This window comes from Streptopelia decaocto, assembly GCF_964273445.1.
Source record: "Streptopelia decaocto genome assembly, chromosome: 5".
Lineage (NCBI taxonomy): Eukaryota > Metazoa > Chordata > Aves > Columbiformes > Columbidae > Streptopelia > Streptopelia decaocto.
The window spans coordinates 26526864-26553920 of record NC_138659.1 but is presented as its reverse complement, the minus strand read 5'-3'; the positions used below and the strand labels follow the sequence as shown (position 1 = coordinate 26553920).

At 38.4% G+C, this 27057-nt stretch overlaps 1 protein-coding gene across 8 annotated transcripts; it reads right to left on the bottom strand.

Moving 5' to 3' along the window:
- On the bottom strand, positions 1-26994 carry ODF2L (outer dense fiber of sperm tails 2 like). Of its 8 annotated transcripts, none has more exons than XM_082053242.1 (15): positions 26763-26994; positions 23363-23496; positions 15966-16084; positions 14816-14878; positions 14509-14580; positions 13263-13379; positions 11677-11862; positions 10291-10400; positions 8644-8779; positions 7988-8098; positions 6748-6852; positions 3320-3441; positions 3071-3233; positions 2318-2443; positions 2-1311 (listed from the first exon to the last, which is right to left on the bottom strand). In XM_082053242.1, the coding sequence occupies exons 3-15, from the start codon at positions 16071-16073 to the stop codon at positions 1174-1176; spliced, it is 1557 nt and encodes a 518-aa protein (XP_081909368.1). In that variant the 5' UTR covers positions 16074-16084; positions 23363-23496; positions 26763-26994; the 3' UTR covers positions 2-1173. The 8 variants fall into 8 exon arrangements, with proteins under 8 accessions (XP_081909371.1, XP_081909374.1, XP_081909368.1 ...); XM_082053244.1 differs by having other exon boundaries at positions 26816-26994; XM_082053243.1 differs by lacking the exon at positions 26763-26994 and adding an exon at positions 24738-24927.
- Between the last annotated feature and the right edge of the window lie 63 nt (positions 26995-27057).

Genomic DNA, 27057 nt, shown 5'->3' with positions numbered 1-27057 from the left:
ATTAATAAAAATATGATTGTGTGTGTACCACAAAAACCCCCAAAATATAACAGAAATATTTGCTACTAGTATAAGATATATATAATAAATAATAATTTTATTTTTTTTATGTGCACACAAGCAGATCATTATGACATATCAGTATTTCTTAGGATAGATAAGCATTTGGACATAAAAGAATAACAACATTCTACACACTATAAATAATAATGAAATACTACATATAACAAACATGTATTGTCTATGTATGAACTAACTTATATTTTCAGTTAAAAAAATATATATTATTTAAATACACATTCTAAATTACCTATAACTTATCTGAATGTACTACTTTTCAAAAAAACATATCACAGTTCTGTAAGCATATATCTATAAAACAATTATTTTCTTAATCAGAATTGAGTTTTGTATTAGCTCTGCATCAGCTGAATATTTACATGTGTTTGACATGAGGCCTAAGTCAGTTTACGCAGTTCAGTGAACAGCAGCTCTTGTACTCAAGCACAGGTAAATAAATACCTTACCCAGAGCTGTGTCACCGTGAAAGGGTATATCACCACATTCAGAGCTGAAAATACAGGTATATCTAAAATACTTCCCTACTTATGTTTGTAAAATATTACTATGGTATACTCCTACCATAACGGGACGGAGGGAACCAAGGCTGGATGGAGCAGCCGTGTGGCACCAGCTGTGCCATGCAGTTGTGTGTGCTGTACCAGTGCTGAGCTGCAGAGAAAGGACAGGAAGGGAACTGAACGCTCTCTGAATTTCTGCCTGTCTTCACAGGATAGATTATCTTGGGCAACTAGATATATACAGTAACAGAAGTATAATGACTGATAAATATATAATTAACAATTAAAATACGCAAATTACTGCACAATCAGTCCATAGGTGTTCTCTTCTCCCATGGGAATGGAAAGGTAATTTGTGATCATCTGCCTTTACCATGGAATAAAAGGACGTACACAAGATTTTTGCATAAGTGACCAGCCAGTAGGATATACAGTAATGACTGACCTGCTTTTCCCTGTCCACAACAGAAGTTTTCCTAGGGAAGAACTAACATTACAGGACTCAATCCTGCAAAACACTGTAAGGCCTCAATAGCCTTACCTCTAACAAGAATTAGAGCCAAATCCTGAAGTTTCTTCATTATTAAATAAATTAAAGAATTGAGCCAAACATTGTTATGTAGGAAGCTTTCAAAAACTGCACATAATTCTGGATGCTCTGGTTCTTGTTCTCTGACTTCTGTAGGCTGTTCTCCAGCTCTTTCAAATGCACTTCATGGTGCTTTTCATTCTAAAGACAAAAGAGAAATCCAGTGCAACTTAGAAATCAAATACAAATCAATCAAAATAATAATGCAAGACAACTAATACCTAAATTTTTATCAGCCTTACCCACCTGTAAAAGTTTTCAGATGCTCTGTAAAAGTGAAAGTCCCAAAAAGGCCTCAAAATATTGAAGCTTTATGTTCAGTCATGACCAAACTGAACATGTTTGAATAGGTGAATAGGCTTGTGATCAAAAAAAATGCCTGGGAACATAAAAACTACCCTTCTGAATTTTTATCAAGAAAGATTCCTAGCATCTTAAATCTGTTATGGACTTGGCACTCTCTCATGTTGATTATTCAAGGAAACAGCTGTTACTGATCTCTGCTGCAACATAATTATTGATGCCCATAGTTCCTTATATAAAAAAGATGATTGACAGCACTATTACCTGTTCATTAGTTCCACACCTGATGCTGAATAAGGAAGTATCAACAGATCAAAACCTGGGCATTGAAAGGCTTGACACTTTGAAAAATCACTATATCTCTTTTGTTACTAACTATGTTTATGTGCAACATCAGTATATAAGCTGAAAGCTTTTCACAAATTCCAGTAAGATCAAATTCTTGTAACCAACTCAGGGAACAAAAAAACAAACAAACAAAAAAATAACTACTAAGTCATTATGCAACTGTTACGCACCTATTCAAATCTAGGTACACTTACTGAACACCATTAATCTCAGAGGGAAATTATAACGTCATACATTTTTTTATTTTTGCCTTGCTGGGAAAACTGAGTTGAATAAGAGATGTAAACTCAATATTATTCCAGTGAATTATTTAGACCGGGCCCCTGTTTAGTCTATTAGAAAGGTCAATACACAAAGTATATTGTTAAGTTGAATTAATTTGCTGTTCCCGAAAGCGAGCATCAACTGTATTAATAGTGTGTTTTTCAGTAACTTTTACTGTAAACGTTGAAGAGGTAAGTCATTTCTTAATACAGAGACAGTATTTTCTGCTCACATGGTGAAATGTGCAGAGGAGCTGGTTTTTCTCTTCTTGCCTCTCTCTCACTTCAGTTTCGAGAACAAACATTTTTGCCTGAAGGGCTTGTTCTTTGTATGAAATTTTTTCCAGTTCTTCAGCTACCTGCAATAGCAATGAGAGAGAACTGATGTATATTTACTTTCACTTAAAGCCCAAACCAAATGATTTTCTTATACTTTAGCACTGGTAACTGACAGGATGACAGAACGGGAAATAGAGCTATTTCCCATGCACAGAAATTAAACAAACCTGGGAAATATTCTGGCTAAATTTGAAAGACATTTCAATTTGCATCCCTTCTACAAATAAGAAATCTTTCCTTAATATTGAAAGTGTGCAGCTTTCATCTAAAATAAGAACGGTTTTGACACCTATTCCAAAGAAATTAAGGAAAAGGCAAGATTAAGCTTTTGTTCAGAAACTTTTGCCCGATGTGTGGGATTTAAAATTAGGTGGTTAAAGCATTTTGATATGTCTCAAAAAAAAATGATAGTGAAATGCTGGTCGACTGAACTTCATCATTAATTTCAACAGGATCTGAATTCGACAAGAAGTTGAATTGTGCAATTCGTATTTAAACACACAGAATTTCCAGTAACTTTTTAGTATTTCTCCCTATGTGCAAAATAACCTTGTCCCATCTTTTCTTCTCAAGTAAATTTGAGTTTAATGCTATTTAAAAATAGAAAACAGCAAACAATGTTAAAAGATGCATTAAATCATTGATACCATTTTTTTCCCTTCTTCCAAAGCAGATTCCAGTTGTCTGGCTAATCCATTATATTCTGCTATTTTCTCTTCAAGCTGCAACTTACTGCACTGAAGAGTATCATCTTCTTTTTTGAGCTGGCAAGCAAGTTCTTCATTTTGAAGTTCCATCTTTTCTAGTTGCCTTTACACAAAACAGATCAATGTATTGTCATTCACTATAGAAGAAAAGTGTAGGAATTGATTGCAGTCAGATTTTTTAAAAGTTACCTTTTAAGGTCTTCATATTTCTTCTGAATGTTATGGTTTTCTTTTTCTAAGGAGTGACTGCCCAAGGAAGTTATACTGTATTCCTCCTGTGAAAATGACTGTTTGTTTCTAGTTGAAGAGACCTAATTACAGGATATTACAGAGTAAAGTAAGCTTGTCTAGCAAAATCCAAACAATTTAACCGTAATTTCAAGTAAATATTATATTACATTCAAGTAAACATCATCTTGTATTTAAAACAAATAAAATAGAGCCAAAGTAGCAGACTAAACTTTGTATGAATGCTTTAAGACTGAAAACCTGCTATGTTCAAAGTGAAGTCCTGACAAAACCCATATGCTGCCCATGCAGCCTTGTGCATTAGTAGATGGGCAGGTCTACCTCTATGTGAACTTTTAAACTTTAAATTCCAGCAAAAATAAGTTCCTTCACACTCCAGTCACAAGAAGCATCAAAATAATACCTCATATATAGAGAGTTATCACAGAAGAACAGTGTAGCACTGGTAAAGAACTTCAGAAAGTAGTTAATATCAAAAAAGAAATCAAGTTCATTTAAAGAGCTATATCAGTAGCAGAAACTGAAGAAAGCAAGAAGCCAAACTGTCCTCTCCTGCCCAGCATGCAGACTGACAAACTCTTACATGTTTTCTTTTAAATCTCATAACACTGGTGATGTGATTATTGCTCTTGCTGCCATCCATGAACAGCAGATTAGCAATAAACAGCCACATCACCAGCCTGCTGGCACTATTATTTAAGGAGTAACCTCCATCATTCACAGGACCATCATGAGCAGTTCCTGCCCATGATTTGAGCTAATCTGGCTGGTTTTGCTCATAGGAATTACAGGCTGTTCAGGTAGCAGACTGGTAGTAGCAGAAACCTCCAGCAGAGGGACAAAAAACCAATGTCCTGGTCCAGCTGAACCCAGAAGAGGGTTTCTGCACATGGTCCAGTTCCTTGAAAAAGAATTTTTCTGAAATTCTGATCATAGAATCTCCAAAGGATGTCACTAAGACTTAATGCTGAAAGCTAACTGCCATCCCACCAGACTAGTGATTATATTCCAAATTACTTCATTATACTTAGGAGGTTTTTTTGAATTTATTCAAGAAGTTAGATTAAAATTATACATAGAATTTTATAAATGCAGCTCAACATTAGTTGTTGCTTAAGTACTTTGCCAAGCAAAGTTGGATTTATGTCCTCGTGAGCATTCCTGGAAGGAGTATTTAAAATGATACAAACACGAACAGAATTTCATGCTGTAAAGATCATCTTGACAAGAAATCTTAAATAAAATGAAGATCTATTTTTTAATAAGCATATAAAGTCTATAGGGACACAGAGAGTCACTCTATTTCAGCTCAGGTTTTCCCATAGACACAAGAAGATTAAAGCTTTCCTACCCTACTGATTCAAACAAACACCTTTGTCATTTGTGCTGGCAGAGTATTCTCTTCTAATTCAAAAGCACATTAAAAAGAACAACAAAAAACCCAAACATAACCCTGCCATTGAAACTGATGTCACATAAAAAAAAAAACAACTGAGGAATATTCATATTCAGGCTTAAGAGAAAATACAAGCAGGAGTGCTAAAATATTGCTGAAAATAGAAACGATGCTATTAATGTATATTCTTAAAACATGTTATGAACCAATATAATGTAATGATTAACATGTTAAAGTTATACATCATCAACAATATAATTTGACTGAGAAAACACTGTCTGTTTTATAAATTAGTCTTTAAAAACAAAATTAATAAGGAACAAATATATTCCACTAGATACAAACAATAACTAGACTTGCACAATTATTTTCAGGGAAGAATTCTGCAACACATCTCAGGACATAAGTATTCAAAAGGATCAAGAATATACTCACTTAAAAGATACAGAATCTAAAAGTAACTAGTCTCTTCACATACTGAATTCATGTTAATATAGTTGGCAATAGTTTTATTGGCATAATGCTATTTCTACAGACGGAGCTTTTGATTTATGAAGCAAATAACAAAGGAAACCACACAACTGTCACACACACTAATAGGAAAAAAATGTTCCAAAAACTTTCTTCCACATAATTTTCTCATTTATCTTTAAAAATCAGCATGTTCTAAGCACCTGAACCTGCAGCTCCCTAAGGGGTTTGCATTTCTGTGCATGGATCCTTTGCCAGGACACAAGCGTTTCCTGATATCCTTGCTGCTATTCCTCAGCTGCTTCCAGCAAGTCACAAATGCGTTCTAACCCCTTTAACTCAGCCCCTGTTTTGTCCCTCACCTGCAGAGTGGCATCACAGGAGAAAAATGTAAAACCATAAATTAATTGTTGTAATACTTAATGGCTTTCCATGTAAGTAATAAATCTGAAATTCCACACAAGTTGCATAATGTCACCTATTTTATAAAATACCTAAAAACTTACAAGTTCACCATTAGAGAAATTTCCATCTCTGACTACATTTCATTAAAGACTCAGTAACACTGACAATGAACATTTACAAAATTATGCATCTGTTAGCAGTTCATCAGGCAATACCCAAATTTTGACTTTATTTTTATTGCAATATGTTTTGGGAGATGCCATAGAGGCACACTAAGCAGCTTAAAGGAAAAATTCTGACTACACAACTAGTGCAGTATTTGCAAAGACAGCAGCACCTAATGCCACCTGAAGCCAAATACAATGCTGTGCAAATATTATACATGGGATCAGGAAATATTTTTCTCCATTCTACGATTCAGCCATGGAAAAATAAAGTTAGTATGAAATAAAATTAATATCTAAAGGTGTTTCCCTGTGATGACTAATTCTGTTCTCTAAAACAGATCATTGCAGGCAATGCATATCCAGTCCCTGCCTCAGCCTTATCACTTAAAATAATATGTATTTTGATGAGCCATGAAACTGAGGAAAGTGATCTTCCTACCAGTTTTGTATTGTTTGCTGATACTTAAGAATGCGCTGTGTTCCAGTATTCAGCTCCATCTGCTGAAAAACTTAAAACTAATCTCTGTATGGATTCTCCAATTTAACTGCTAGTTAAAACAAACAAAGCAGTCTTACAGTAGGTTTGCTTCCCTATGCAGCTTTCATAGATGTTCTGTCAAGAGATCTAGTTTTAAAATCATCAGCAGCAAAATCACATTTTTAAAAGTGATATAAGAATTCTGGAATTCTAAAATTCCTTAGTCATTACTCTAGGAGCCATTTCTCACCTGTTTCCAATGGTGTAGTATCCAAAAAAAACACAAGCTCATAAGTAAGAGTTAGGAAAGCATTAAGTGAATTTTAAACTATAGAGAAAAAGAAAAAAGAGCCAATACCTGTGACTTCTAATAAGTGGGTCACAATAATGTAGGAAAGATCTATGTCCTACAGAATTGTTTGGGAACATGCTTTATTACTGCAAAACTTACCTCATCTACTTCTAAGCAGTTGTTTTCTGTTATTCTTTTGTTTTCATTTAAGACTCTTTCATATCTGGATTTCAGTTCTTCCACTGCTATTTGTAATTTTTGTACCTAGAACATACATTTTCCACATAGATTTATAAGGTGTTTCTTTCAAATACAGAAAAGATAAAATCATTGGTATGAAGCATAAAGGAAAACCTTTGATATTTAAACAGAATCTCAATATTTGTCATTATATGAAGTTATTTATTTTCATTATCCTACTCACCACAGCAAATATAAAAGGGTAACCAGGTAAAGAGCACTCATATCAACATTTCCTTTTTCACCATGGAGAATGAGCTACAGTTGTGCTACAAGAGCAGCCAGCATGACTCACCCTTCTCTGCCCAGATAACGAGCATCACCAGACAGTTCCCATCTGGAGTCACCAGAGCAATGAGCCAGGGAATTTCATCCCACTCACTGCTTCGGGCTGGCTGTTCCCTGGAACTACATCTCTCATCTTAAAGCTGGCACCACTTTAATTGTGGTGATGCATTCCACAGACAAGTGCTCTGGTTTTACTTACATTTGGTATCATGCCTTTTCTCTTGACAATGATTTTAAAAGGAGATAAGTGAGACTGTCAGTGAGAGGGTGTCTATACTATAGCAGAAATACATACAACTTTGAATCAATATGTTCTAAAATTTCTTCTCTGTGATTAAAGGCAAATACAAAAAAGGAGTTGATAAAAAGCCCATTTTAAGCTTGTTTCATGTGTTTTGCTGGTATTTTCAATGTGGAGCTACCTGTGTAAATAAAAAGACTCTTGCAACAGTCCTTGAATGGTGGTTTACTGTTCTTAGGAAAGTGGAAATAAAGATATGACCAAGGAGAGGTAAAATATCATTGGATGTGTCCACTAAAGGCATTAGACTCAAATTTTACTCATAAAATATAGTTTACTGGATTGTTAACTTGCATCTTAAGAAGCAAATCTTTTCTAAGCAAGTATGCAATTAGCTCTGTTGGCTTCAATGAAGGCTTCAACAAGGATTATGTGTACTAGGAATAGTGTGGAGACTACTCTTGGATACAGTTTGTAATGGCATGCTCTTCTATCATCCTCAATGTTACAGCGGCATCATAATCACCATGACAACAAATCTGGTTTATTACAAACAAAACCTTTATCATTTCCTCAAAACTCCTTACAAATTTAAAAACCATACTCAAACATTTCAAACACACTACTCACCTGATTTTTATACTGTTCAACAGGGTCTCCCTGCAGCTTTGCCTGTTCTTGGAGATTCAGCAGTTCATTTTCAACAGAAACAGTACTGCTTTCCAATGTAGCAAGGGAAGCCTTGATTAAAACATCAAAAATATAAGACCTAGAAGAACATTATTAAAATAACACAATCTACAATACATATTACTAGCAAGAGTGACACAATTATTTACCCTGCCAAACAGAAATGAGAGCCCATGGTTCATTTCTCGGCTCATGAGAATATTTACTTTGGAGGATAAATACAATAGAAAACCTGAAAACCCTTTAAAAATTGAAATGAATGATTGAGCTAAACCCAGTTCTTTAATTTAAAAGAAAGTTTTACAAACACAAAAAGATGATTTCTAGTTAAGCAATTATGTAGCAAGTGACAGTAAACTAAAGGGCATCCTGGTTAAGCATATAGATGGTCAGACAACTCTGTTCTTAGCTTTACCACAGATTTCTACAGATAAATTGTCAATGTCTCTTTTTCACTTTGTGTAAAAAATACATGGCAAAATTTATTCTACAGGTTTGGGATCTCTAGACAGAAAGCCAAAAGGGAATTAATGTGGTAACTTCATTAATGTTTCAGAAATGTAGAGCCATTCAACAATGATCTATAATGATCTCACCTTTAATTTTTCATTTTCGAGATTAATCTTTTCATTTTCGGAGTTAACAGAACCTAGCTTTTTAAGAATTTCCTCATCTGAGTTTCTTTTCCATTCCTCCTTTCTTTTCTGGTCTTCCAAAAGGCTTGTGATCTGCCTTGTTAGATAGGCAAGAACATTTATATCATATATAATGCTTTCCAAAACTCTCACTATGCAAATTAACTTGTACCTTAACACATATGCCTTCATTGTTCTTATTTCATTTAACAAAAAAGAAAAAAAAAGGGGGGGGGGGGAGGGTAGAGGGGGGGTGGAGAATGCATTTAAGTATCCCAAGAAAGCAGTACCTATTGAAATAAGAAACTATACAAAAGAGTGTTCCACCAAGGAAGTAGTCCTGGCTCTATTATAAATAAATTCTTTACCTGTAACACCCAAGCATATTTCCAAGACTATGCACACACATACTGTACAAAATGGAATTATATTGAATTTATAGGGTCTATCAGATACTGTTCCTACTGAGAACATTCCATAGCTAATTTAGGAATGGTACTTTTCATTATTAAAAGCAACAAATTGTTCTACATGCCTCACTGTTTGCTTTTAATGTTAATGAAGTTAAACAATGAAATTTTTGCTGTTTAGTAAGTCGTATAGAAAGCCAAATAGAAAAAGTCTTGTTAGAATGGTACATTTTTGGCAGACTTGTATTTCCAGCTAGAATAAAACCAGGAAAAAACGGCTGGAAGCAGAAAAAGTACTTCAGGAAAGTATCATAGATGTTTCCCTTTTTTAATTCTTTCCTAAATGCCTCCTTATATACACCGGATCCATAGTGGGCTAGACAGATTTCTGGATAGATATCTTGTACATACACTCCAGTTACATTTTTTAATACGCTGAAAATATTTTCAGAAACATCAGATTTTCTGAAACATAAACAAAAGAGCCAAGCCAATTTAATTTGAGCTGTTACATATTTGAGCATGAATCGAGTTCCATTGTAAAATAAACATTCTACCTCAGACCTAGCATAATGGTACCTAAAGGTAAAATGGTAAAAGGATATTTGTCACTGTCTGCCAAAGAAAATGGCATATCTTTCATGTACATTAAGATTTGACCACATAGTTTGAACAAGGTTAGACAAGTTTGTGTTGTTCTTCCTTACAGGAATAAGCTGTTCACACGTGTATCGGAGGGGAACCCTTCTCTGTCCTCTAGTGGGATGAGACATTAGTGGAACAGAAATAGTTTTGCCATCATTAGTCTGAAGTAGAAACTAGAAGCCTATGAACATTCTTTGATACTGCAGTAGACCCAAGGATTAACACTCAAGATGTTGAATCAGTTATTAAATAAGTGGTTCTGAGGAAGCAGCAGAGTGCCTACCAGCAAGTTCAGGCTAATTGAAGTATGCAGGGAAAAGAATATGTTCCTTACTTGTACGAGGGAATGTAGTTTCTAAAGAGTTACGAAATGCAGCAGAGAGAAGGCTGAAAATATTTAATTCCTTCCAGTTTCCAGTTTCTAAAATCTGCTCAGAATTTTCAAATATGCATACATAAACTTGTTTACATTGTCAATACTGAGTACTACACTACTAAATACCAATACTGTGTGACTACAGGAATTAAAAAATAGATCAACAGTTTAACTTACTTCTTAAGATGTTCTATTTGAATTTCTAACATTGCCTTTCCTTCAACCATTCTATCATGCTGATTTTTCCAGAGGTTGGAAGCTGACAATATCTCAGTTAGTTTGACTTCCTAGAGGATACAGGAATTACAAACTATGTAACAAAAGAATGCCGCTGAAGAACACCACCTAGTTGTACAAATTTTTCTAAACTGAAGAGCTACTTAATATAAGATTATTGGACCTCATTAGTACCAAGCAATCTAAATTTTGTCTTGTCTCAAAAAAATTAACCAAACTACCCAAATTTAAAAAAAAAAAAAATAAAGTCTAAGTAAAGACTTGCTTTCAATGCAGAGACATCATTAAACTGTATATCAACTGTAGAACACAACATGTCAAAATTCGAGATCAAAATATTTTCTTACCAAAAAAATATTTGTCTCCAATACATCTCTACTAAATCTAAATTACATAAATTAATACAAAAATTAAATTCCGTCAAAACATTTTAAGAGTAAGAAATAACAGCTAGGTAAGAAATGCAGAGTTGGGTAAAGTCCTTCAAAGTAGTATGGATAATTAACCAACATCTACTATCTTGAAAGTATACCAGGTCTTCAGTGGGCAAAGAAAACAACAGTGTGACTACAAAACATCAAAAGTTCAGGAGTTATTTGTCATCTCTCTACACTGCTATTCGTACTTAAAGATCTGCTACCATCTTCTCACAAAGATCAAAGAAAACAACAACAAAACTCCACCTTATTAACCATCTCCAGGTATACTACCTGGAAAAATATGTGATGATAACACATTTAGGAGTGTGAAAGCATACTCTGCTTAGGAAATCTAAATAAGGCAGTAAAGATCTCAGCACAGTTCTGATCCACCTGGCCTTTTTGAACAACTACACACTGTAGGGATATGCAGGGCAAGAATCTAAGGAACAATTTGGATTAAGGAAGGTTCAGAGCAAGCAACTTAGAGAACTAAGTATCTACATGCGTTGTCCTACACTGATAAATAAGGAAAACAAAGACTTCAGACCCCACTCATGGATTTTCTGTACTTCTGACATGAGTCAGTCTTTGTGCATAAAGGTCCAACAAGAAGATGAGGAGAGGTGTAACTGAAAGCAGCTTAGACTTCTCTCACTGCAGGCTGAAGTGTAAAACCTCATGGCTTAAAACATTCACTGAATTTTAACAAAACAAAGGCAGTGAATGTAGTAACAGCTCACATTTCACTTAGAGCAACCTTTTTCTTAATCAAGGAGCAAAAAAATAAAAGACATACAAAGACACTACAACCAGCCATCTTTTCCTATTTCCCACAGGCTAAAGTTTCCCAGTTGTGCAATTTAAAACAATACAGCACAACTTTGCTCACAGCATAGTCACTCACATGTTCTCTTATTCTGGAGGTTAAACTTTCCACAAGTGCTTCAAAGTGTTGAGCTCTTTCTTTCTGGAACCTGATTGTTTTTTTCAGAGCAGTCTTCTTTTGCTCACTTTTTGCCTTTAAGGCTAACATCTGGTGCTTGTATTCACCAGCTTTAAGTTTCCACTCTGCTATTTTCTTTTCTAGAGTCTGAAACATAATTAAACATCAACTCTTTTCAAATTCTATGCCTTACAGACCATTTTGTGACATAACACTATAAAACCCCCCAGATACGCAGGAAACAGTTTTCACGTTAAGATGCTTATAGGGCACTTAATAAACAAAGGTGTGACTTGGGGGTGGTGGGAGAACACCTTAAATAACTAGAGCAAAAAGAAAAACTGAGGCTATGTATGCACTTCTTTAACTGTTGGTACAAGTAGAAAACTGTTATCCCCTGTAATAGCCGCAGGAGGTCACAATCACACTAAGAGTAAGTGCTTTGGGTGGCTGAGGCAAATGTAAATTGGGAATTACTTTCATAAAGGTAATGCTAAGCTTTTGCAAGCTTCTGCCCAGATATGAACAAAATCATCAGCAGGATTTAAGCTAGCAACTGACTTTGGCACTTTTTGAAGAGTAAACAAACAAAACTTTATTTAAAAGTTTGAATGAAAATACAGTTCCATATCAAGATACTTTATCTAATGAAATTGTGGAAATTCTATGATTGTACTAGGTAGAACAATAAAGCAATTTTTATTCAGAAGAAAACTTCAGGTATTTAGACAGACATAGACATACGTGACTTTTTTGAAACTGGCTTGCTATAGCTTCCTTAACAACTTCAAGTGATACATTTAATAGGGGATGTATGCTACTAAAAAAGTTTGGAAATTAGAAATACATTCTTTTTTAGCCAGTGTTTTCTTATTCATGCCTATATTCTTGACAAGTTTCAAATACTGAAATCTGAGGCCACATACAGCCTCTATCACGTGATCTCTTCCATGGCCCATTCTAAAGCCAGTAACTGATGCAAATGTCCAAATTTACCTCTTGCTTTATAGGACAGAAAACGGAAATAATTTCACCTACCTTAAAGAAAGTGAGGTTAGGCATTAGTCTTAAGAATTTCTCTTTCAGTCAGCATTAAGAGGATTATTGATTCCTTCATAGTCAATAAAAAGAAACAGGTGGTGATTCATCACCCTTATCTTACAACAGAAACCCATCCTGCGGACCTGCCTGTTTCTTTCTATTGACTATATGGAGACTGCCTCAGCATTGATATCTGTCTTCTAGATAGCACAGTCAGGCAAGTGCAAATGCTCCTATGTGTGCTCAACTTCTCTCCAGCAGAACTGTTAGTAAGCATAAGTTGAAAAACAAAACAAAAACCCTTGCAGTTAATTAGTGTAGTCAAGCAAACTGTTCAAAATATAAATACTAATGACTTTTACTGTCTGGGATTTTTCTTTTGCTAAGAGTTTGACCTCAAACAATACTTTAAGATTTAACTCTCAAATCAGAGGTAAAATCTCACCACCACTCAGGCTTTGCTAATTTTTTCAAATAAACTGAAATACAAGTAAAAATATGCTGACCTGTATTTTAATTTTTAATTCATTGTTTTCCACTTCTTTTCTCTGAATCTGACATTGCAGGTGAGCTTGTACTGCCTTTACCGATCTTGACAGGTTGTCTTCTTTCTGTACATTGGCCTAAGAAAGAGAAATAAACATAAATCTATTGGTCAATGCAGATATGCTGTATGATTCAATCTATATTCTTTCTAGTTTGCCGCAGTTTCTAACTGAGATTTGAATGTCCTCAAAAGCTGGAAAAGATAAAACATGTTCTACAAGTATATTTACAAGTGGTAACTTGTTACTATTGTTATTAATGTTAAACAGAAATCATGAACTTGAAAGAATGTATGTATAATTAATGCCTCATATTTAATCTGACTCTTTTACTCTGTATTACTTCATTATTGTCGGGGGTCGAGACCCCGGCATGGGTTCTGGCCTGCGGCGATGGAGGAAGAAATGCAGCCATCCCGTGTAAATGATAAACATACTTCCTTTATTGCCTTGAAGCGCGGGCACCATAGCAGTCACAGAGCACAGACTTTTATAGCAGTTCTATTAATTATGCCTACTCGTCAGACACCGATTTGATAGCATACGTAATGAGCCCATCCTAGCATACATAACGAGTCCATGCCCTTCTGTGGTTTCTCTGGTATGTGAGTTCCCTCGTTATCTCGGAGCTGCCCCCTGAGACTTGTTTATCCAGGCCTCTCTCAGGCGGTACCTTCTCACTTACCCTTGCTCAGCTCATGCTAACTGAGGCCTACTCATGCTAACTAGAAGAGATCCTCTTCGTAGAGAGGGTCTCATGCCCTTTCTCTCTTGGCCATTCTCCAACACATTATAAGTACTTTTTCCAGAACTATTGTGAACCTGATCAGCCATTAGTCTAGATCAGGGGTGTCAAACTCACTTTCACAACAGGACACCTCATCCTCGCAATTGCCTTCAAAGGGCCGAATGTAATTTTAAGACTGTGTAAATGTAGGAGTAGTGGCCTCTGGTGAAAATGAGTTTGACACTCCTGGTCTAGATGTAATGCCCCTCCCTGAAACATGGGACACCAGTGTTAAGGATAACCTGTATCCTTAATAGGTTTGGATACAGTCTGCATCATTTTAAGATATTTCTGTAGGAAACATCTTGCAGGATTTTCCTTTTTTTCATAGATAATTGCCTTTCTCAACATTTAAAATTCGTAAATAAGGATCTAGTATATTGGAAGAAAACACTCATTCCAACAGTAGTGGTCACTCACTTTTTCAAGCTGAAGTCTGGATGAAAGTTCTTCAACATGTTTCTCCTTTTCAAGTATTTTTCTCCTGAGATTCTTCATGAAGAAACAAAAAACAACAAAAACATTATTTCAATTTCTGTACACAACAATGCAATGGTAATGCACACTGACAAACAGTTCAGCTGTAAAACGAAGATTCCATTTTGAGAAGATAAACCACAAATACTCCCACTTTGCCACTGTCACTTGACATTGTATGATCCCATGACGCAGCCATTTCAGACGTACAGCACGGAACCAAAAGAGACAGAAACCTTAATTTACTTACAGTATTTTGGGTTTCATTTTCACTTAACTTCTGCATCAAAGTGTCAATGTTTTTACTGTTTAACTGCAAGACAGAAGCAGGAAACATTAAAAAATTACTTCCAATTATAATTGATTTAGGTTTTTTCCAATGTTTTTTAATTTGGTACAAACAATTTCCTACATTTTCAGATTCACTACATACGAATGCAAAAGCTTATATATTCACAAGCTATGTAGAGTTGGTGGTTTAAACCCTAAAGATTCAATTTATTTTGTGCATATGACTTCATAGCTGAAGAAAACAAACCAAGGTCGTACCATACAGCAATTTCTTTATTTATTTTAGCTAAAAGGACTTTAAATACCACAAATACTTCAGTGTTGTTTAAATATGTAGTCAATGTTTTTATAACTCATAACATTTTAAATAATATTTTTAAATCACTCCAGGGTGATTGATGCCCTCACCAAGCACAAAATTACTTGTTTACTCTGCTCAGTGCTCCACTGACTACTCATTATTTTTCAGAAGTGGATTGTCTTAACATCTCTACCCACCAGGACCCATTTCTCCTGCTTTCAGCCTGTGCCAGGTATATATACTCTTATATCCATATCTCCTGAACAGAATGGGGAAAATGCGTAACAGAATTTGGGAAGTTACCAAGTAAAAAAAAAAAAAAAAAATCACTTCCTCACAGGATCAGAACGTAGACTGCTCTGCTTCCAAGGGTTGCTATAAGGCAAATAACTATACTCAAAATATCTATTTTTTTTTATTTTATATATTTTTATATACGTGTCTTATTACAGGTTTACATTTCCTGTCAGACTTCAATTTGTGTAACACAATGCAGGTCGATGCAGCTTATTCTTGGTTACAAAACCAAACTAAGTTCTTGAATTTAATTACTTCCAGTGAAAATACTATTTTGGAAGACTAAACATAATATATCATTTATACCAGCACAACTACGTAAGCAGAAAAGAACAAATAAGAATTTTTCCATAGTTTCAGGATACCATTTTTATGTCCAGTACTCTCACCCATTTTTTGAAATATCACCTGCTTCCCATCTGTAGCTAGGAAGTATGTTTTGAAATATCTGGTTTGAATTTGTCAACAAAGTAAATAAAATGAAAAAAGTCAAGCAACAAAATGAACTTGCCTCGGTAGCAAGAGGTAGAAGAAACTCTTCCTGAAGATCCAAGTCCAATAAAGGAGCAGTCCAGTTACATACAGGTAGAGATGAGGATGAGCGCCCTGATGATGACATTTTAATGCTGTCTAGCGAGACACTAAATGTTAACATATATTGGTGTTCTGTGAATCAGTAACTGAAACGTTATTGGCACCCCAGCTTCTTCCCACTAATTTAGTGTACCAGATCAAGGAAACCCCAGTCTCATCAGAGATGTAACACAGTTAATGCAACTGAAATCTTGCACACATCTTCATAACTTGCAGCAGCTTAAGCAGCACCGACTTTGCACACAAATTCACACGTTTGGTGCACTGAAATCAAACCCCTCAAGGCCAGAAAACTGAATGCACACGAAGGAGGGAGCACAGCTCGCAGCTGCCGTTTCCCACTGCTGCGCTCCCTGGCGCCGCGGGTGCGGAGCGGGGCCGCGGGTCACCCAGCAGCGCCCTCGCCCCGGGCTCTGTCTGGGCCCCGGCCCCTCTCCCCTCGCCCAGAGCCCCCGGCTGCCCGCGGCTCCTGCCCCTCGGGGGTCCGGCGGAGCAGCCCCAAACTCCGCACCGCCTCCCGCAGGGCAGCCCCCCCTCAGCACCCCTTCCCGCGGGGCACCGACCCCCGGCGTCCCCGCCTGCGCCCGCCGCTCCCTCACCGCCGCTGCCGCCGGGAGCCGTTGCCGGAGCAACCGGCCGTTGCCGCGGGCCGCTCCTCTGGCGGCGGGCGGAGGCGGCGACACCCCCCACAGCCACCCTTGGGGCTGCGGGCGCTCCCCGGGAGGACCCCGGTGCGGTCCGCCGAGGCCCGGGGGGCGGAGGTGGCTGTGCGGCATCTCCGGCCTCTGCAGGGCAGCGCGGGCCGGTGGCCCCCGCGGGGCTGTGGGAGCAGCATCGCCCCCTTCCCCGAAAGAGAGGGAGGGGTTCGTGCGGCTTAGGGGTCAAGGGCGCTTCAAGAACGGGCTGTGTCCGCTGCCAGCCTGTAACGTGCAGACGGGGACGCGCTGATGCGCACTCAGGGGGTTATTTGTAGAGCAAAATGCACAAAAAACGCGGAGAGCTTCGGATCCTCTATTTGTTTTCTTTTTGGGTGTTTCCATTAATGTATTTTTTCTGAGGTTCAACAATAAGTATTCATGTGGTCTGACTGCACATGAAGCTTTTTTTTGCCCACACATTGTCAAACATGGTAGAAAAGCCACATTTTTAAACATAAACATGTTCTGATGAAAAATAAACCAATTACTCTTGCATCACATTACATGAGAGAACACTCAGGACACATGAGGTGGCACTTCATAGCATCCATGACATCGCAATGGACGTATGGAAAGATCACTTTCAGATAAAGAAGTGTGCAAAACAGAATGATCATGTGATATGGATATGATAATACGTATAGATACATATAGGTCATATGTATAAATACATAAGATGACACATCATGATAATCACATTAATTTTGTTTAGAAAGATGCATACTGATAGAAATGTTACTTTTTAGGATGGTAAGTAAATATCAGTGTTAGTAACTTATATTTTTTTAAAAATCTTGGCTCTGGGAGAAAGAATCAAAATCAATAGAGAACCATGTATGTACCGTAATAAAAATTAAAAAATAAAGGTTATATTTCAACCTATTTAATACTAGTACAGATGAAATCACCCCACAATCTGTTCTGATGCGAGTGCCTGTTTGTACCTGGATTACACAGGAGATTTTGTCTTTGCATGTGCAAAAGGCCTAATATTTTGCTCTCTGTAGGACTCATAGCCTTGAATGGTGAATTAATCGTCCTTGTCAGACCTTTGCTTTGGTCTTTATGAGCTGTGGCTTTGCTGTCTCCTTGTCACCTCAAGCAGAACTTATAATTTTAGCTTCCCAGAATTTGCTATATGATTATTTTTAAAAGAAAGAAAAAAAATTGTTACAATTATCTAAAAATGTGGTGATTGCTTATATAATAAAGCAATCACTATCCATTGGTGAGGGCTAATTAGCATGATAATTAGCACTGCACTCTGTACCTCGTAAACAAAGAACGAATTACAAGTTTCAGGCCTCAAAACTGCGTTTTAATGACTGTGGTACAATCCACAAAGTGGAAAATAGTTAGAGGAAATAGGACACACAGTTCCACAATGGCATAACTACAAACATTAATAAAAGAGGCGTGCTGGAGAGAGGCTTCTTGAGATATCACGGCAACTCTGCTGAGGGTCACAGCTCATTACTTTATCTGCTCTAAAGGTATAACTGAACCTTTCACTTCTGTGTCAGTGCGCTGGTGTAGAGTTAAATTTTCTTCACAGTAGCCAGTATGAGGCTGTGTTTTGGATTTCTTCTGGAAACAGTGTTGATGACACAGGGCTGTTTGAGTTCCTGCTGAGCAGTGCTTACACAGCCTCAAGGCCTTTTCTGCTCCTCACACCACCCTGCAACAGGAAGGCAGGGAGCGCACAAAAGGCTGGGAGGAGATGCAGCCGGTTCAGCTGGCCAAAGCGATATTCCATACCATATGAAGTCATGCTCAGTATATATTTTTGGGGAAGAAGGAAGTGGGAGGGCATTCAAAGTTATGGTGTTTGTCTTCCCAAGTAACTGTTACACGTGATGGAGCCCAGAGTTCCTGGAGATGGCTGAATGCCTGCCTGCCAATGGGAAGTGGTGAATGAATCCCTTGTTTTGCTTTGCTTGTGTGCACGGCTTTTGCTTTACTGCCTTTATCTCAAACCATAAGTTTTCTCACTTTTACTCTTCTGATTCTCTCCCCCATCCCACTGGGGGGCAGGGCCGAGTGAGTGGCTGCATAGGGCTTAGTTACCGGCTGGGGTTACACCATGACAGTCAGAAATTCAAGATTCCAAGATTTTCCTTCATTCATTGTTTGATCTTGGCAATAGCCTGCTATCACAAAAGTCTCACAAAAGCAGCAGATTTGATGTCACCCTGTTTATACACTGTTCCTTCCTCATCCTTTTTCATACCATGTGGCATAATACTGACCAGAATTTATTTGTCCCAGCAATCCTTAGACACTCACTTCCTTGTGCAGAATTATATATCCAGCGGACAGATGACAATATTTCTTCCCACACACTCTTGTAAAATAGGTGTGCGGGTTTTGCTGTTTCTCTGGCCTGTTTCTCAGCAGCTCCCACTCCGTGTTGCAGTGTGCCAGTTTCTCAAGTAGACAGGAAAGTCCTTCACTCTACAGGGCACAGTGGCAGCAGGCACCAGGGCGAGCTGTAGTTATGATGTTGTAGTGCTATTGACTTCCCCACAGCCAGTCACCCACTCAAGAAGTCTTATTTCTTTACACAGACAACTTAGGAGGAGTAGTAGATCATATTTGCTGCTCAAAGAACAGCAGTGGGTGTTTCTGCACCCACTTAAGGGATGGAAGAAATATAAGGTAACTCCAAGGTACAGGGAAGTAGCAGTGGGAGATTTCTCCCAAACAGCATTTTACTTGGCAGCAGGTCTGGGTGCCCTTGATTTGGAGACTGCAGATTCAATCTTGGTCTTCTTAGGTTATGGCCAAGGATGTTTGAGAACATCTTACCCCACATGCAGGTTATAGGAGCTACAGCGATGCAGACCTTCCTTATCATGTGTATTGACCTATCTAGATCAGAGTTCCCAGTGTTCACCATAAATCCAGCTGTACTGGTGCCACTACTCATTTCCATATGAGTTACTTCCAGCTCAGTCAGACATCTCAGCTGTTTGCAGAAAACTTTTTAGCTCTCCAAATGAGGCAAAAATAGCTTTCATTTCTTTCTCTTCTACTAAGAAGTCATTAAATGCAGTTGCATTCCTTCCTCAGCCCCACGGGTGAGTATAAGCCCTGTTTGTTCCCCTTTCCTAAGATGTGCATCTCCTGGGAAAGTGCTTGGTCCAGTTCCTAAATTGCTACAGCCCCTTCCTTACACTGCAAAATGGCCAAAGAGCAGGGTGAAGTCCCAGAACTAGGGCAGGTACCACAGGCCTCTGTTCAAGACTTAGGAAATGGGATAGAGACCTTAAGAGTGGAAGACAGAGCAAGAGGACACATTGCAGAGTGGAGTTCCAAGCAAAAGGGTAGAAACAGAGAGAGCACTGTATTTACAAGATTAAGATAGCTTAATTTGTATATAGATGTTCCTTTCCAAGACAAACATGTAACTTCAATTTTTGACAGAATTTTGGAAGGCCCGATTCTTTATCTGGTTAAATTATCTCTCTTGCCAGTGACAGCCCATTAACAAGTGGCACTGGAAATTCTGCCTTTCAGTGAGCAGAGGCAGAGAGTCTTTTCATGGTGGAACGGACAGCCAGGCTGACCTTAGTGGGAAGCAAACAATACCTACAGAAAAATGGAAAGTTCTTTGGAAGTGCTTCATGTGCCCAGCTGGAACTATGCATGGAAGCCTGGGTGGATGTAACACACCATAACAAATGTCAAGCCATTCTCCCTGTGTAACAGGAGGAATCCCACCCCCAATTCACGGTACTCTGCAGGGAAGATGCTTTTAGGTTTTACCAGACCTCTTCTCAAGCCCCAGTAGCCTGTGGGTTCCCCAGTGCTGGACACTCTCTGTGGGAGTAGCAATCCCCTATGGCTAAAAACTTCAGTTTATGCGTGGCAGGAGGGCTGACCTCACTTGCCCGGGGTTAGCACAGCCTGGCTGTGCCTTTGCAGAAGCCAGTGCCACATGGGGCACAGGTGGGCTCTGGCCCTCAGGGTTTTGGCAGCACTTGGCCAAGGATGGACTGAAGGTGTTAGGTCTCTTCTCCTTGGAAAAGAGAGTGTTCAGGGGGACCTCACCACAGCATGCCAATAATTAAAAGGTGGTTACAAAGAGGACAGAGGCACTTCCTTCACAAGGAGGGCTCTCTCTTCACAAGAAGCCACATGGAGAAGACAAGGGGCAATGGGTACGAGTTGCACTAGGGAAGGTTTCATCTTGATACAAGAAAGAAATTTTCTACAGTGAGAACAATGAGTCACTGGAACAACCTCCCCAGGGACATGGTAGAGTCCCCATTGCTGGAGGTTTTCAAGATGGAACTGCACAGAGTGCTAGGTAATCTCATCTAGGCTCTCTTTTCCATGAAAGGCTGGACCAGATGATCTTTCAAGGTCCCTTCCAGCCTGGGCACAGCCTGCACACACCACCAAATCTAGGCAAATGCTGAATAATCATCTGAAGTTTTCTTCTTTGTCTTTAGATCTGCAACATCAAATTTTGCCACTTGTTCTACCTTACCTTTTACATACAAACAGCACCAACTTTTTAATATTTTAAAGGAAATTTTCTACCTTTCCTATTTCTATACTTTCCACAAGTTCTGCTTTTTCTTTATCTAGGTTTCCCTTTTTTTTTGTGGGTTTCTGTACTTCCACATAATACCATCTCTTAATGAACTTTACTAGTGGATGTGTTTTCAGATTTCAAATTCCATTTCCCCAAGTAATAATAAATGACATAATTTCAGTTCATATCAAGGCCAGAATAGCTGTCACATTTAGAGGAGAGAGACTCTTCGGAGAAGAGAGTCAGAAATCACAGCATTATTTGCTGATATCTGTTCCCTCTAATAGTTTTTAGGTCACTGAATGTCCATTTATTTAGAAATATTTCCTTTTGTTTGCTTCTGAAGTATCTTATTTTTCCCTAGACTATTTCTGCTGCATATAAGTTGTTTTGTAGGAACTATATCATACAATCAGAATAAAGGGGTTGCAGCACTGTTCCTGCAACTATTTCCAGAGTTACGTAAAAATACAACAGACCTTACATGGCCAATGTCCATGATCCAAGACAAGAAGACAAGTCATGCATTACCCCGCAGACACGCAACCCTACCTGCCCAGTGAGCAGAGCTGCAGTACTCTATTGTGCGGTGACACTGACATCTAGTGGGCTCAAACAATGCCTCCAGTTTTCCCAAATGTTCCAAAAATCGGTTTCAATCAAAGCGTCTCCCTCTGGCATGCCCTGACCCTAATTTAAATGCGTAATTAAACGCACAATCAAATATGAACAGTAGAAGGTTGAATCTAGTACTTAAGACTGGCTCTTACTATAGGAGCATGAACAAGATTCATTTGAATTTGGAGCATCAGTTTACTGAGCTCTGTCTATAGTAAAAGCTCTGAGGAACTCAGTTCAATGCAGAATTCAGCACTCCTCCAAATATCTCTGCAAAAGACAGACAAAATTTCTCTCTCATGCTTCCTGACAAGTGCAAAATGACAGGATAAGACTGGCCGATTGCAATGGTTATGTTTGTGCTACATCAGGTATGCTCAAAAGCTATGTGGGCTGTGGTCCTAGTCACTGACACGACTCCCACAAGCCAGTTCAGACCAGCTAGAAAAGATGTGAGTGTTCAAGTCAAAACCATATATGCTTTGTTCCTCAATATGGTCTTCCCAATTGTCTTAAAAAAGATTTCAGCTTCCAGCTTCCTACACAGACCTCATGGTGTTCCATGGAGAAGACAGGTTTAATTATTCCTGTGCCACATGTGGAAAAACTGTAGCACCAAGTAATAAAATTACTTTCTCACAGTCATCAGCAGGGAAGTGGTAGAGCTGCAAATACACCTCCTGCCATCAAACTATCATTGCACAGTAAAAGGAAGAAACCCCAAAACTTCACTTATTCTCATAGCGGCCACTTATGGCCTATAGAATTTTCCATACAATCTTCCTACAAGTGTAAGATAGACAACTTCTTCAAAGATAGACAGCTGGGGTGTGGGACAAAATCATTATCATGCTTGGATATCAAACTAACCCACTATGGCTCCAGGAAGCATGATATTGAAAGGACAAAGATCACAAAACCAACACATGATTTACCTAGTCCAGTTCCCTGAAACTTCAGGCCTTTTGCCTGCTGAATGTTTTGCCAATTGCTGCACACAGTCCTAGTACAACTCCAGTGTAAGTGTTAGGGGAACCACAGCAACAGCTGCTGTAAGGACTAGTGGAAGTGTGCACTAATGTGAAAAGGAGCATTAATTGCCACTCAGATAGCTGTAGATTCTGAGCGGAAGCGTGCTGTTGAGAACAGCTGCTTTCTGGTTCTGTCAAATCCAGTCCCCAGATTTTTCATGAAAGCCTGATTGTACACAGGCCAGGCAGCTGGCACTACTGATTTTATAATCTTTGCCTGGTTATTATCAAGCTAAGCTCACAGTTGTTAATGTTGGCACAGAAGCTATAGACTCACACACAAACACCCTTACCTACTTTAGTAAAACAAGCTTTGACTATTAAGTGGAGATAAAATTTAATAATGTTTATTTAAATTGTCTCATTCTGCTCCTTTTATTTTTATGTCTTTTCACTACATTAATAAATGTTAAATCAAACTTACCTTCAGATTTTCACACACATCTATTTTGAAAATCTGGTTCCAGGATTGCTGCTATTCTTCGAAGTATTAGTTGGAGTTCTGCAGTGTTGTGGCCGGTAATGCATTGCCAGAACTCTTCATTTCTCACTGTTTAACTGCATTAAAAGATGACATACATAAATATTCATAAAACTGTTGTTTTATGCAAATATATGCTGCAGTTACATAATCATGAGTGGGAAGGGGAATAGTGTACACACACATGGTGACACAAGATGTGACCCATATAACTTCATGTATTGTAGAACTAAATATGCATGAATTCCAACATGAGTACTACGTTATTTGATTACACATGCTACCAAAATGTGTTTGTTGATTGTCTTTGTTAAATCTTTGACTCCAAAGCCTTTGGTTTAAACACTACCTTCTTATGAAGTCAGAAAGCAGTATTAGGAGTCAGCTTAGAAGCATTTCAGTTATAAGCTATTATTCTTTACATAAAAATATTTTATTTTCTTAATTATACTATGAACCTTAATATAATTTTGGTTGGTTACTTGGTTGGTTTGGGATTTTTCAGTAAGTGTAAGTCTTTAAGGATACGGTCCAAGACCTACTAGCATCAAGGAAAGAACACTGGCAACACTCACAATGGATACCCTAAATATTGGTAAGTGGTATTCAAAAGATTGCTTTAAAATTCATGTGTTTTAGCATAATCATAACATACAAAATAAAAATTGGCATTATCTACCAAGTTGTTCTGAACCACACTAAACTGTGCCAAACCTACAACACTTCTGCAAAGTGACCTTAAAAATGCTCAAGATTCCACACACTCTCAATGCTTTTGATTTTCATCAGGTTTTTCAAGAAAAGTCTAATGGCGAGAAATAAAACCTTAAGACTAATGTATTCACAGTTAAGACTGACACAGAAATAAAGTTAGTACAGAGTTAGCAACAGCAACTGTGCTGTAGTATCTAGTTATTCATCCTACAGATCTCAAGCTTCTTATCCTATTTTACAGTGTATTCAAATGTAATAATTCACTACAAAACTTCACAGCTACATGATCGAGACTTAGGCAGACAAATGTTATGATCTAGAGAGATATAAAGGGCTAGAACTACATCAATTCTAACCACTGGGTTTATTTGTCTCCCACTTCAGGAAATTTTAATCAGAAACCCTCCAAGCCATCACTTAAATTATTACCAAGTTACAGTGTTGAAGTTCTATGTATAAATTCTATTTCTGATCATAGGCAGGGATGTTCCAGAGTCTGTTTCTATGCAACAGCACAATGTTGTAAGAGGTTATTCAAATGTGCCTCTCTAGGTCAGTATCTAGTTTGTAGATAAGCCCACAAGCTGGGTATGGCTCTCCTTACCTGAGACAGATGTATCCAGTTATCCCAAACCCCTCACAATATTTTTGGCTCTGAATAGCAGCTGTAGAGAGGGGCCACATTTCCTACTAGAACCAGGAATTGAAGCTTCCAACAAAGCAGGGCAGACAGCCTGCACGTGGTAATAATCTCTTAAAACAGGAATCTCCAAGATTCAGCTGTTAACACCTGAATGTCTATTCTTTCTAGGATGCAAAAAAAAAAATTCCAGAGTTTGTCCCAAACACTACATTATATGCCTACATGGTGTGGAGAATGAGAATTTAAAGAAAAGCAGTAAATCAGTAGTGTTTTAAGAGAATACTGTGGAACACAGGAAGCATGGGGGTCCAGGTTGTCATCCAATGACAGAATTTATTTTTACACTGTAGGATAAAACAGGGAAAACAATTGTCCAGACTAGGGCTTTATATGAAATATATAAGCATACACTGGAACAGGTCTTCCTCTTAGGTAAGTATAGTAACCATTAGCCTGAAGAGTTTTCTCTCACTCACATTCTGACTACTTAAAAATATAATGAAAAGAGGAAGGACGTGAAAAGTGAGAACCGAAAAAACACATCCAATGCTCCATATATACCAAAAAGCCTGCCTACTAAAGGTGGAATTACCATTTCCTTAAGGCATTTTCCTAAGAAGTAGTACTGTTTTGTTTAGGGCTCCTTAGGAAAGCAGCAATTAAAAATAGGTATTCCAAATCCTACAAGAACACTCTAACCCACCGGCACTTAAAGGATGGGAGTCTTCTTACTCTTCCACCCATGTTATGCCAGAAAGGAGAGGTATCTAACCATTTTTTGAAGGAAAAAGCAGTGCATCAAGGCTGTCAGTCAATATACCACAGAAAGTAGCACTTTCCTCTCTGGCAAGTGAGGCTCACATGTCATGGGCACGGTGCAAGCTTCAGGGAAGACCTAGCAGGATTTTGTTTTGGGAAGAGCTAGACTATGTTGGTTGTTGTCAGTTCCAGCCTGAACATATTGCTTGCCCAAGGCGTTATTGGGGTACATCTCACCTGAGGTGGTGCCTCTGCCTCAAGGTCAGGCACCTCTGCTCTCAGTTGTTGGCACCTCTGTGTTTTCGTGGAACTCTATCCATTGGAACTGCTGATGCTCGGTGCCAAAGAGAGCTATGAAGTGAAATAATTACATCTGTGTGTCCAAATCGAAAATATTTGATGTTGCTGTCTTTTGACACATCCTACACTGATATCACAAGAAATCGTGATTAGCTCTTTACATGATGGTGTAGTGCCAAGCATTAGAAACTCATTTTAAACTGATTGAAACAAACTTGCCATATAGTTTTTACATATAAACTCTTTACAGCTGTGTGTAAGTGAGACAATGAAAGCTGAAAAAGGTAAACCATATTAAGCAAAGCAAACACATAAACACAATCACTTTCAGGCCCTCTCCTTATCAGTACTAAAGGTACAATGGGAACTCCACGCAGCCCAGGCTCTGTTTTGCTTTTAATTCCTGGAATCTGACCAGCATGTAAGCAAGATTGCGTTAATTGTTACAGTTATTTCCTTCCTCTGGAATTCACTTCTTGTCATAATGCCCTAGGATTTCCTCTGACTTTATCAAATTTACCCAAACTTTACTTAGTATTTGGATTATGAGGTAAATTACTTGACTGAATGACCACCATCATTTTGTATCTGGGAGTATTAGTTTGTTGCCAATGATGCTACATTGTAAATCCGTTCCCCAATTGCTCATCTATGCCAAAGGCCCTTTCTTTTCCCCTTGAGCATTCGAAAATCCTGATGAGAAACTTAAAATAATGAAAATTACTAAAATTAGAGGCTATTTTCTTCTAATTTGCTTGATTGCTGGCATTAAGTCATGCTACTGTACGCGAGGTATTTTCAAATGCTCCCTTTGTGATGCTTTGATGCTATTCTATAGTCGAGTCTAAATATAAATTGATCTAAACAAGCTCTTTTAATAAACAGCCTTTTTCTGAACAACTTCTTAATTTTTTTTTCCTAGCTTACATTTTCACGGTCTATCTGGAAACTGTTTTTCATGAAGACAAGATCCGACTTACAAACTTCTGAACTCAAGACACAGGGGCGGGCCGGGCCGCGCTGCCCGTGGCGAGCACGAGCAGTGTCGCGGACACGCGCGCTGGGCTCCACGTCGGAGGCCGCGGCCGGGCCGGGCACCGCCCTTCCCCCCCCGCCGGGGCGCTCCCGCCCCGCAGCGCGCGGTAGCGGCCGCGGCGCCCTGAGGCGGGGTCGCGTGCCCAGCCCCGCCCATCGCTCCCTCACGGCGGCGCGAGGCGGGGCC